This window comes from Danio rerio, chromosome 13, assembly GCF_049306965.1.
Source record: "Danio rerio strain Tuebingen ecotype United States chromosome 13, GRCz12tu, whole genome shotgun sequence".
In the NCBI taxonomy this organism is placed as follows: domain Eukaryota; kingdom Metazoa; phylum Chordata; class Actinopteri; order Cypriniformes; family Danionidae; genus Danio; species Danio rerio.
In genome coordinates, this window is record NC_133188.1 from 27,021,815 (window position 1) to 27,034,805 (window position 12,991).

General features: G+C 36.3%; 1 protein-coding gene across 1 annotated transcript in view; it reads left to right on the forward strand.

Annotated features, from left to right (window-relative positions):
* Positions 1–7,159: 7,159 nt before the first annotated feature.
* Positions 7,160–12,991, forward strand: part of oprm1 (opioid receptor, mu 1) — a 39,446-nt gene continuing 33,614 nt past the window's right edge. The window contains exon 1 of the mRNA NM_131707.2: positions 7,160–7,533. Coding sequence (NP_571782.2) covers positions 7,274–7,533 — 260 coding nt within the window. The 5' untranslated portion in view covers positions 7,160–7,273. The remainder of the gene's footprint in view (positions 7,534–12,991) is intronic.

Below are 12,991 nucleotides of genomic sequence, written 5' to 3' on the forward strand. Positions count from 1 at the left end.
GATTTAGTTTGATCAGGTGTGCTTAATTAGGGTTAAAGCTTAACTGCACTCTTACCCTGTAGATTATGCAGTAAATAACTGCAAAATAGTCAGTGTTTTGCTGTAATGAAAGGAAACGGTATTTTACTGTAAAAGGAGTAGAGTTTGTATAACATTTTGTAATGCAAAGGATAAATTACAGTAATTTACTTTATGTACTGTGACAATAAATGGCAAATTACTGTTCAACCATTACTGTCCCATTTACTCTGATGCAGAGACGTGCATTTTAAAGGCAGAAGACAATGATTTAGGCCTCACCACACTCCCACAGGCTGTCTTATTCTAAACACAAAGGTATTAGAAAAAGTTTTCAGAAAATGCTGGCTCTTTAAGGGAGTCAGGTGTTTGATTTGTTTACTGCTGAGTGTGCTCTATTCTCTGTCTATCAATTCAGATGTAGAGTCTGATGTTTTAGGCTTTAAATAAGAATCTACAATGAGTAAGTAAAATGTGTTAAAATGTTTTTGAGGGTTTCTAAAATAAGGCTATGTTTTAAGTTATATTGTTGTTATCTGTGAACTGTGTACTTGAAAGCTACATTGTTAGCTAGTTAGCCTCTCCTCGCTTTTGAGTATATTTATTTATTGGATATTGCATATTGCAATAATGTACAGATGCTAAAAGTTTATGCACATAAAAACCAATAAATTCCATCACCCCAGTAAGGTAACATGTGTACAGAAATCATCACAGGGAATCACAAAAAATATGATACAAATAACTATCCACACACAAAAGCTCCACTGTCAGGTCCCAGGTTGTGAGTTTGTTGCTAAGTACTTTTCAGAGCTGTGTTTCCTCCTATGAATTTATATTAGAAACAATAGAAAAGTTTGTGGTCATGAGATTTTAAAGTAGATAATAATTATAACAATAAAAGATTGGATCCTTTGGATTTTCGGTGTTGCCGACTTTGTTTTTGGTTTTTATAATTATTTTACACTTTTTATTGAGAATTGACAGTATCTGCCTGTGTTTGACAAACATGTTTCTACATATATATATATATATATATATATATATATATATATATATATATATATATATATATATAGAGAGAGAGAGAGAGAGAGAGAGAGAGAGAGAGAGAGAGAGTATGTGTGTGTTCTTTTCATATGCTTATTTTTTAATAATTTGAAACTTTGAAAAATAAAATAAATATTTTGTGTTTTTTGCTTTTTTTTTTTTTTGCATGGTCAGCATTGAGGAGAAACACATTTTACTGCAGCACTTTCTGTTTGTGTGTGTGTGTGTGTGTGTGTGTGTGTGTGTGTGTGTGTGTGTGTGTGTGTGTGTGTGTGTGTGTGTGTGTGTGTGTGTGTGTGTGTGTGTGTGTGTGTGTGTGTGCGTGCATTTTTTTATTTGATATGTGATTGTGATAAATGTTGGCAGTTGCTTTAAAAATATGCTATATACCATGGGGGTCAAACTCCAAGTTCCTGGAGAACTGCAGCTCAGCAGAGTTTAGTTCACACCCTGCTTCAACATTACCTGTAGATTTCTAACAAGCCTTAATTAGTTTGATCAGGTGTGTTCAATTAGAGTTACAGCTTAAAGTCCCAGTCACACTGCACTTTTCTCCCTCTAGACTTCCATTCATACGCATGTGAATGCTGCAGACCTGTAATGCTAGCTCATGCGAAAAATTTCACTGTTCGCAGCATTGGAAAGTTCAAACTTGGAGATCTCTGACCTGCGAAATCACATCATGTGATTGCTTGAGATGAATCAGAGATCAAAACATGACCTGTCTGAACAAAAATTTAAACTATGGACCAGTCGCTTGCTTTTTTAATCTCTAATTATTTTGTTTAATCCCACTTCTTTTTGCAGTGCCGTATGACAGAATTTTGCATGCTCAAACGTTAGTGTGACCGCAGCCTTACTGTGCAGACCTTTAATATGTAAGACAATATTTATATCTGCTGATTTCTTAATTTTGTTATACATTTTCTGTTGTATATTTGTTTGCTGCCAAAACAATAAAATACATTTGTCTAAATTTTTATGCCTTCTATTTTTAATAACAGGTAAGAATACTAATTAAATTTAGTAAGACTATGACATACTATTAATGTGTATGCAGTATAATGCTGTGAGTTGTAACACTACAGCACAATAATTAACTGTACACAGTTTCCAGTTAGTTACCACTACTGCTCTATTACAGTAATTAACTGGCAACACTGTTGCCAGCTACTCACTGTAATGGTTCGGTTACAGTAAATAACTGGCAACACTGTTGCCAGCCACTCACTGTAATGGTTCAGTTACAGTAATTAAATGGCAACACTGTTGCCAGTTACTTACTGTAACCAAACTTTTACAGTGAGTAACTGGCAACAGTGTTGCCAGTTTTCTACTGTAAAAACGCCCGGTAAGGTCTAACAGTGTAGATAATGACAAACAGATGCAACAGTAATCAGAGAAACACTCCGGATGCTAAACAGGTGGAATGATAATCAGTACAAAGGTTTTTGGGAAATGAAGCCTGGGATAATGACAGAGGCACAGGATGGAGTGCCCTCTAGTGAGGTTTATGGGCACTCCAGCCATTAACCATAACGCCATCAGCATTAATAAACTAGGATCTTATTACTTCCTACTTTTTCTTTGCAGGATTTTTCTTCTATCCTGCAAAAAAACCAATTTGGCTGATTTGATTGGATGAACCTCTCATCAGTACAATCCTGGCCTTTACATAACCTCAACACTGCCCTGGTTTGAAGAAAATTAGTTTGTAATTGTCATTTGCACCTTATTTTGGATTCAAGCAATTTAGAGGCCTCTAGCAAATTATCATTAGAGACTATTCATTAATATTCAGTTCAAAGCTGAGTTACGTTGCAGTTATAAGTTATTTGTGGAGGACAAAATTTTGTGTGCTAAATCCATCTGGCCTGCATTCTTTTTTTTTTTCTTTTTTTTAGTAAAGATGGGTGGAATGATCTTAAAATATCAATATACTGCATTAAAACTTTTTATGTCTCATTAAAGGCATTTCCTAAGTAGATTTTTTAAAAGAAATTCATTCATTCATTCATTTTCTTTCTGGCTTAGTCCCTTTATTAATTAGGGGTCGCTGCAGTGGAATGAACCACCAACCTCTCCAGCATGTGTTTTACAGCGGATGCCCTTCCAGCTGCAACTTATCATTAGAAAACACTCATACACTCTCATTCACACACATACACTACAGACAATTTAGCTTACTCAGTTGACCTAGCGTATGTCTTTGGACAGTGGGGGAAACCGGAGCACTTGAAGGAAACCCACGCCAACATGTGGAGAACATGCAAACTCCATACAGAAATGCCAACTGACCCAGCAGTTGCTTGAACCAGCGACCTTCTTGCTGTAAGGCAACAGCACGACCAACTGTGCCACCACGCCGTTTCTTTAAAAGCAATTAATTGCATACATTATTATCTATATTATTATCTTTTTCACTCATCTGAACATGAAAAGCCAATCATTGCAATGACAAAGCCGGACGTGGCCTTCTTTAAATGGATCACATATGTATGCTGCATTTCATAACTTGTGTCATTAAAATTATTTGTAATAACTAAATAACTATCAAATTAGTATAATTACTCAGTTGGAAAAATCCACTTAATACAAGTGTTGCTACAAGTGCAATTTAGTTTGACTAACATAGCAATTTGTCATCATGAACCTGGTATGGTTATTATAATTTGATTGTAATGACCAAATAATAACCACATTATTATAATTACTCAGTTGGAAAAATCCACTTAATACAAGTGTTGATACAAGTACAGTCTAGTTTGACTAACAGAAAATTAGTCATTTGTCATCATGAAACTTTACTTTTAAATGTGATGAATAAAATCTTTAAATCTAGCTGTAAAGATTTATTGGCCATAGCTAGGCTCACACGGAATCTGTGTGCGCAGAAATTTGCAGATTTTTAGCCAATCAAGTCTATTGATTTACTTGTGTAAGTGTAAATTTATATTGTGTGTATTTGTGTAAATGTATATTTATTCAGTTTGTTTAATTGATTTCAGTAATATTATTGACTAATATGCAAATGTTCATATCATTTATTTACAATACAGCTTGTAAAGTAATATTTTAGTAGATATATTATATAAAAGACTTGCTTTGTTTACCAAATAAGTGGAACTAACTGGATTTGAGTAAACATTAAAGTTAAAAACATTATTTTTCATTTAATAAATTAAGCTTAAATCCACAGATTTTTAACAAAATTCTGCATAGCAATAACAAAAAATTTCTGCAGATTCTGTCTGGAGCTAGCCATATAATAATAATCTATTCAGCAGTTCAAATGCACACAAGAGGACCAATCAGAACCCTTTTAGAATCTAAGATAAAGGATTTTAAGACCATGTTTAAATTCATGCAAATACCATTAATGCTCTAATCCTAAATATGTAAATTATTTATTTTCACATAAGAATATAAACAAAAAGTTACAGCACTTATCTATGGAGATGATCTAGATCTTTTAAATGAAGAACTCATGAACATCTCACCCTTTTGAAAAAGGTCTGTCAACATGATGATTGAGAGGCATTTTATGACATTAAATGAGATGAAATTGTATCTTTTATGTTAGTTGCATGGTGGTTAGCACTGTCGCCTTACAGCAAGAAGGTCACTGATTTCTTTTCCTGTTCCCCTCAAAGAATCTGCCAGTTTTTGGTGCAATCCCAGATTGTGCTATACCTTTACCTTTTGGCACTAAAGGTTTTTTAGAGTCTTTTATTTTTGACAACACAAATCTTTTTGTTGACCAAACTCTTCTCAGTTCCAAGCCAAACAAAGATATTCGTTTGGTTAATAAAAGTTCTCGGACTCCTTTACCTGCTTGCATATGTTTTTTGAATAATATATTTGATGACATAGATTGGAAACAGTTGTGGCTTCTTTGGAAAAAAAAAATTGTCTAACGAAGCTGTTGAAGTCTCAATCAAAATCATTCATAATTGCTACCAAATTAATACCTAGCTAAATAACTAGCTAGATTTAATAACTATATTTCCCCTGAATGCTCATTTTGTACTCAATATGATGAAACACTAAACCATTTATTTTGGGAGTGAACTTACTGTAACGTATTTTGGGTTGACTTTTCCAATTTCATTTTAAAAATCGTATTTTTTTAAGGACTTTGACTTGAACTCTTTGAAAGACTCCAAAAATTATATTGCATAAAATGCTTTCTTTGTGTAAATAATTTAAACTTGCTTAATTTGCTGGAATTTTATTTATGTAACCTTTGTCTCCTTGTTCATATTGTATCTTTGTAATATTCTTTCTTGCATAATAAAAAAAGAAGTTCACTGATTCGAGTTTGAGCTGAGTCAGTTGGTATTTCTGTGTGGAGTTTGCATATTCTCCCTATGTTGGCATGGGTTTCCTCCGGGTCCTCCAGTTTCCGCCACAGTCTAAAGACATGTGATACATAAATAGTGTATGTGTGTGAATGTAAGTGTTTACTTAAGTAAAGTGTTTACGAGTACTCGTATACAACTGGAGCGGCATCCGCTGTGTTAAAGACTGCTGAATAGGTTGGCAGTTCATTTCACTGTAGCGAACCCAAGTAAATAAAGAGACTAAGCCAAAAGAACATGAATGAATGACTGTTAGTTGTTGCATAATGTAAATAATGTAAATAATTAAAATATATTAAATGTGAATTTAGGGCGACGCAGTGGTGCAGAAGGTAGTGCTGTCGCCTCACAGCAAGAAGGTCGCTGGTTGGAGCCTCGGCTGGGTCAGTTGGCACTTCTGTGTGGAGTTTGCATGTTGTCCCTACGTTCATGTGGGTTTCCTCCAGGTGCTCCGGTTACCCCCACAGTTCAAAGACATGTGGTACAGGTGAATTGGGTACGCTAAATTGGCTGTATTATGGGTGTGAATGAGTGTGTATAGATGTTTTCCAGAGATGGGTTGCAGCTGGAAGGGCATGCGCTGCGTAAAAACATATGTTGAGAAAAAATTGGTGGTTCATTCCACTGTGGCGACCCCAGATTTATAAAGGGACTAAGCCGAAAAGAAAATGAATGAATAAATAAATGTAACTTTAAGCAAGCGTTGACCCTTTTCCTGCACTGTATAAGGTCTTATTTTTTTATTATTTTACAATACTGAACCTTAAATGTCATATAGGCAACAATTTAAATGGATCCTAATAGCAAGAGTAAACATCAGCCATACTGCTCTAAGGAGAAATAACCCACCACATTCAAACCTAAAATGGATACTCGCATAATGAACAAATTATTTAGCAGCCTTTTATGCTTAACTTGAACAAGAAAACCTGATTTGTAATAAAATATGATACTTTGATAGTGTACATTTAGAATACATTTATTAAATGCATGCTTATTTGTATATGGCTCTTAACAATAAATATCATTTAAGCAGCTTTACAAAGTGTGCTCATTATTACTTCATTATTTAGGCTCTGTGAGCTCAAAATATCAAAAATACATAATGATATTTAAATAATGATAATAATATCTCTATAATATAAATAGTAACACAGCTCAATATTTCATTCTAAATGGGAGAAAAAGTCCAAGCGTTCAGCTGTTGCCATGGTTACCTCTGACAAACCATTTTTCTGTGTATCTCCTAGTCAAAACATGCGCTTCCATTAAGTTTTGTCTATATACTTTCGATGTTTCTGAACATTTAAACCCCAGTTAAAATACTACACTGAGAACATACTTTCAGGACCACCAATCTTTAGTTTTGACCTCCTTTCGTGGAGTTAAAGCCTAATTAGTGAAGTCAGACTTCCCTTTTTGCATTCGGTAAATATAAAATCAAGCCATAAATTCAGCTGGAGAGATGAGGATGAGCGATTGTAAATTCATACATCTCTTCGACGATGAGAAAGTGACGAGCTGGAACCACCGGACTGCCGAAAAGCCTCTAGTCATGTGCATATATACGTGACGTCATTTTGTTGAATAAAATGCGACGCTCGATACAATTTCACGAGGGTAATGCAAGAACTGCGGGGATAGATTTATCATAGAGTCTCGTAAACAAAAGAGACTACTATACTTGTGGCAGCAGCGGCGGGAGCAACATTAGACTGCCTCGGTTGATCGGTTGGGACTCGTTGAGTGTTTTGAAGCGGACAGGTATCGATATCTGTGAGCGTGATTGATAAACAGCGCGCGCGTGCAGAACTTGGGCGAATATCACCCGAACGGCACTTGCCATGATGGAAAACACCGGCAACATTTCGGACCTTCTGTACGCGCTTTCCAACCCAATGGTGTCGAATAGCAGCATATTCTGCCGAAACTTCAGCAACAGCTCCGGTCTCGTGAACATGAACAGCTCCGTATGTGACAGGACGCCAGAGCTGGACAAAAGCTCAACTCCAGTGATTGTGGCCATCATCATCACTGCCTTATACTCTATAGTGTGTGTGATGGGACTGGTGGGAAACGTCCTCGTCATGTATGTTATTATAAGGTAAGAGAAGACATGTAGGGGAATGTATTACGATGCATAAGATATTAGAGTTGTTTTGCTTCCTTTAAATAGACATTTTAGGTGATAGTTTTTCTTTATGCAATATGATAGTTGTTGCTTTTTAAAAGGGACCTGTTGAAAGAGGTGCTGATTGTTTTCTGGTAATAGAAGTCGGCATTGCAGAAACTCCCTTTTTTGCAGTCATTCAATCACTAAAGACGGCCTGTTAATAATAGAATAAAATAATGTTTTACTGTTGTAGTTTATTTATGCTTATGCTTGCTTTTCATTTATAAAATAATATTAACGATTTACAGCTCAGAAATGTGTCTCTTCTCCACTGAGTGTGTGTACGCGTTTCCGATGTTCCTGTCAGCGTATTGGAGAAAAACATTGCATTGTTTCGTTCACATTGATTTCACACTTCATCTGATGCGGTGTAACACCGCATATTTTGCTAATCAGAAGTGCCGCTAAATAGAGATGCACTTATTTTTTGAAGAAAAAGAACGACAGTTCAATGAACAACTGGGCGGGTGCTTTGCATGAATAATCGATACTGAAATGCAGCACAAAGTGAATGGCTCATAATCAGAGATGGGCACAAAAATGAATTGGAATAGCCTACTTAAAAAAAAAAAAAAAAAAAAAAAAGACTAGAGATGGCCTATACAGACAGAGGGGCAGACAGATCGAGATAGATAGATACTGTAAGCAAATTAGATGAAGTTATCTGCGATGTAAAAAGATGCATTGTTTTAGAAAAGTTGTGGTTGCCTGGATGCTTTTGTAAAAACAAAATAGATGTAAAACCATTGATTACCTGGAGGCCTACATGTACAAGAGTGGGGTGAAAACCCAATACACACAAACACATTGTAAACCCAACAACAAACACTGCAACTAAAATATGTTTTGCACAATTAATACCACTACACCATGATAACTTAAGTGCTAAAATAAAAGTCATGAAGGATTAAAGTTCCCAAACTGAAAAACATATTATGTATGTATAGAAGCGACACAAATAAACTTTGCAATAACAATCTCTATGTAATAAACATGTAACAAACCCAAATGTACATAATCATAAATAACTTATCCACTTAAAATTATTTATTATTTCAATTTATTATATGATCCAAGTAACAATTATTTAAATTAAATATGATGTCATGCAGTAAATATTGGGAATGTGAGTTAATTTTTCCCCTTATGGAAATGGTGTGGCGAGGCATTGGCGCAGAAGTGCTGTCGCCTCACAGCAAGAAGGTCGCTGGTTTGAACCTCGGCTCAGTTGGCATTTCTCTGTGTAGTTTGCATGCTCTCCCTGCCTTCGCGTGGGTTTCCTCCGGATTTTAGCCTTTTTTTTTACACTGTGTTTGTACGAAGCCTATGGTGTTTCCCCAACAAGTACATTTCACAGTTGTCAACTGAAATTATTCAGATTTCTTTCTGTGGCTTGCCTCTTTAAACCAGACACATGCATGACAAACACATCTGACCTGATCCTGTGAACCTACAATCACAGTAACATGTGTCAGGCAAGGATGCAATCAATACACTAATTAAACAGAGGTGACTGGATTTCAATGAGGATGTGGGGGCTTATTTGTCTTAAATAGGCAGCAGTTTAGTTCAGATCAATCGCAAATTAAGTCAGAAATGCTGAGTCTAAGAGGTTGAATGAATCTTTAATATCCATTTCTTAAACAATACTATTTGCTCATCAGATTTGAAAGGCTTCAAGACATACTGGGATCAATAAGTTTGTATTTAATTGTCAAAGCATTGTCCTCTGCAAAAGGCTGCATGATTTTCTTTGCCTTCTGAAGACTCAGCGTTTTCCAAACATTTATGAGCAACCAATCACAGTTTTAGAGGCAGCTGCCTAAAGTAGGAATCATAGACAGCTATTGCCCAGTACTGCAATCTACATGTGTGATAAATGAGCCAATGCAGATTAGCTTATCGACCTCCATCATGTGGTAATAAAATGAGCCTTGAGAGAAATAAAAAATGGTGAGAAATGACATAAGTTGATTTAAAACTACATTAACATGTTTCCTCTCATGCATTTCTGTACTTGAAACAGAAATGATTAGTTCACCTCCCAAGTCTTTGAGTGGTTTACTCCTCTGTTACATGACGTGACAGCCATTTTGAAATTAGGCAATAATTCAATGTTCTTTAGTTTTTTATTTTATTTATTTATTTTTTTCACACACACAAATGGATCATTGATGAGATTTACCCACATATTTAAATCCAGGAACCTTAAAGTGAGCATATGGTCAAAAGGGAATAATTCAGATATTTTTTGCATGTTCATTGAAAGTCAGTGGATCATTTAGCGTTTAACAAAAAAAAAGTCATGCAGGAGTTGAAATAACATGAGGGACATAGAGGGCAACAGACCTGATTTTTCTTTTTATAGCTTTATAAATCCTGACTGAAGATTTGCTTATGGAATGAAAATTGTTGCAATGAATCAAAACAGTCATATTTTCATGATGCGTTACTCGTTACTTCTTAGTCCATTAAAAAGTGATACTATATTAGTTTACTTGTTATGCCAACGATATTAAGAACAATACTTCTTTTATTACTTTTACATTACTGCAGGTCATTCACATATGTTTGTCATATTGATAATGCACTCATAAAAATGCAATTGCGACAGCATATAATTACTGTGCCTTGAGTTTACGTGAGAAATGCTGAGTAGTACATTTGATTAGATGTTTTAAGTGAAGTTTATTTATAAACTAATTTCGAGAGGATCATATAAATATTGTAAGATTCACCAAAAAGACGTTTCCTAAACTATTATAAAGAGCCAGTCATCACTACAGTCATCTTCAATTTGAAAAACCCCCCTTCCACCCCTACTCCTCCACCTTTCCCTTCGTAGGGCGGCAATGTGGCCCAGTGATTAACACTGTTGCCTCACAGCAAGAACGTCAACTGTTCTAGTCCTTAAACAGGCCGACAGATGTTTCTGTGCAAAGTTAGCATGTTCTTCTTGTGCTCGCATGGGTTTCCTCCGGGTTCTCCAGTTTCCTCCCACAGTCCAAATAACATGCACAATAAGTTACTTGATCAATCAAAATTTAGCACTACAGTCAAAAGCATATCTCTTCATCATTTTCTGTCATCGGCTTTTATCAAAACAGGGGAAGTTCTCGAGACCTACCTCAGCTCAGAGCCCCCCCTCTCACCCCTAGCACCTCATGATGCTACAAGCTTAGCACAGCGCTTTTTAGGCAGTTGAATGCCAGTACCTCTCAAGCTCTATCTATTTAGATTTCTCCAGAGATGTTCATTCGGGTTCAAGTCTGGGCTCTGGCTGGGCCACTTAGGACATTCATAGAGCTGTCCTGTAGACAATCTTTTGTTATCTTGGCTGTGTGTTTAGGGTTGTTGTCCTGTTGAAAGATGAACTATTGCCCCAGTCTGAGGTCCACAGATTTCTGTTTTTCATTAAGGATGTTTCTGTACATAGTTGAAGAGATGGTTGTTCTTCTGCAAGATTCTCTTCTATCTACAGAGAAATTTGGTCAACTCTCTCACTAAGGTCATTCTTCTTCATCAGTTGCTTAGTTTGACCATGTATATTGGAGACCACTGTGATCATTGAAACCATCAGTGCCACAGAACGTTTCTGTGCCCTTCCCCAAATCTGTTCCTTGATACAATCCTGTCTTTTAGGTCTACAGACATTGTCTTTAACTTCATGGCTTGGTTTGAGCTCTGATATTAACTGTTAAAAGTTACATTATTTAGACAGTTGTGTACCTTGTCATGTACTTCATCTGGATTTGCCACAGGTGTACTCCAGTAAAGTTGTAGAAACATCTCAAGTATGATCAGTCCAAACAGGTGCACCTGACCTCAATTTTTAATGTTCAAACATAGGCTGTAAACGCTTCTGTATATGTGATTTGTTTTTAATGAATTAGCAGATAATTAAAACAAGCTTCTTTCGCATTCGTCATTATAAGGTTTTGTTTGTAGAATTTAGAGAGAAATTATTAATTAAATCCATTTCAGAATGAAGCCTTGGTCACACATGCAAAAAATGCCGGAAACGCAAACTCACGTGACAAGTTTCACAGTTCGTGCATTGAAAAGTTCTAGCTTAGTTCTAGTTCAAGCTGAACTCTGATCAGCAAAATCACATCACGTGATTGCATGAGACCAATTGAAGATCAAAACATGACCTCAGTGTACAGAAATGTAAAATATAGACCAATGGCTCACTTTTTTGTAATGTCTAACAACAGAATTTTGCATGCTCAAACTCTCAACCCAGGCTCATTCTAAAAACCTAGGTCTGTGAACGTTTCCGGAGACCACGAAATATGTCCCGAGAGGTACGTATTTTTGTATTTTTATGTTTTTGTTTTCGCGAATACACGAGAGGCCGCTGTGTATGTGTGCCGCTTTTTCATATCTCGAATGTCTCTCGTGAGTGCTGTTCGCGTCTGTGCTGTTTTCGCGTAAACCCACCTGAGGCCGCTGTCGAGTGACCGTCTGTCTGACTGACCGTCTGTCTGACTGACTGAATAATTAACTAGGCAATCGGCCAATCAACCTACCCACCCTCCTCCTTCCCTAAACCCAACCCATTTTACAGATTGACCCGCCCACGTCCTTACTTCCCTAAAAAAACGGCCTCATCTGATTTTTACCATGTTTTCAGATTTTACCACATGCTCACCCTGTTATTCATTTGTTCATTTTATTTTTCGGATTCTGTTTTTGTCTTACCTGATTTCTGGAAACGCTCTTCACTGGATTCGAACCCTGCGCCTCAAGTCCGCCGACGTACAGGATAAGCTAACTGGATAAACTGGTTGCAGCGGTAAAGCCCTCCACAAAGAGGTAAGCGCTCAGCCGGTACGTAGCGTTCGCTCAAAAAAATTAAATACAGTAATACGTACGTCCGGCTACGTTATTCGAGGTCTCCAGAAATGTCCACGGGATTACTTTTTCAGCATGAGCCTATGTTGCAACCTCTAGTATGGCTGCTGCATAAGGATGAAACATAACACAATTCTTTTTAGTTGCACTGTATACCTTAATTATTCTTGGCTGTTTATGCTGCTTATTTTGAATGCAGCAACAAATTTAAAAAGTTGTAAACAAACAGAATCAAATCATGTGAATTTTAATGTGTAAACGCATGTCATTATGTGAGAGAAAACACTTGTGTCTAAACATTCTCTGGACCATTTGCTGAGGTTGTGCATAAGGATGCTACACTTGTTGTTATTGGTGTAAACATCTACTGTACCACTGTTACTGTAAAAATATATATATATTTATATACAGCATAAATATCCACTTACTAAATATTAACAAATCTTTTTCAAACACCGAAGGTTGCTAATATAGTCGAATGCAAATACTCATCGCTGTCTCAGACACATCAGATCGTCCTACATACAATCCC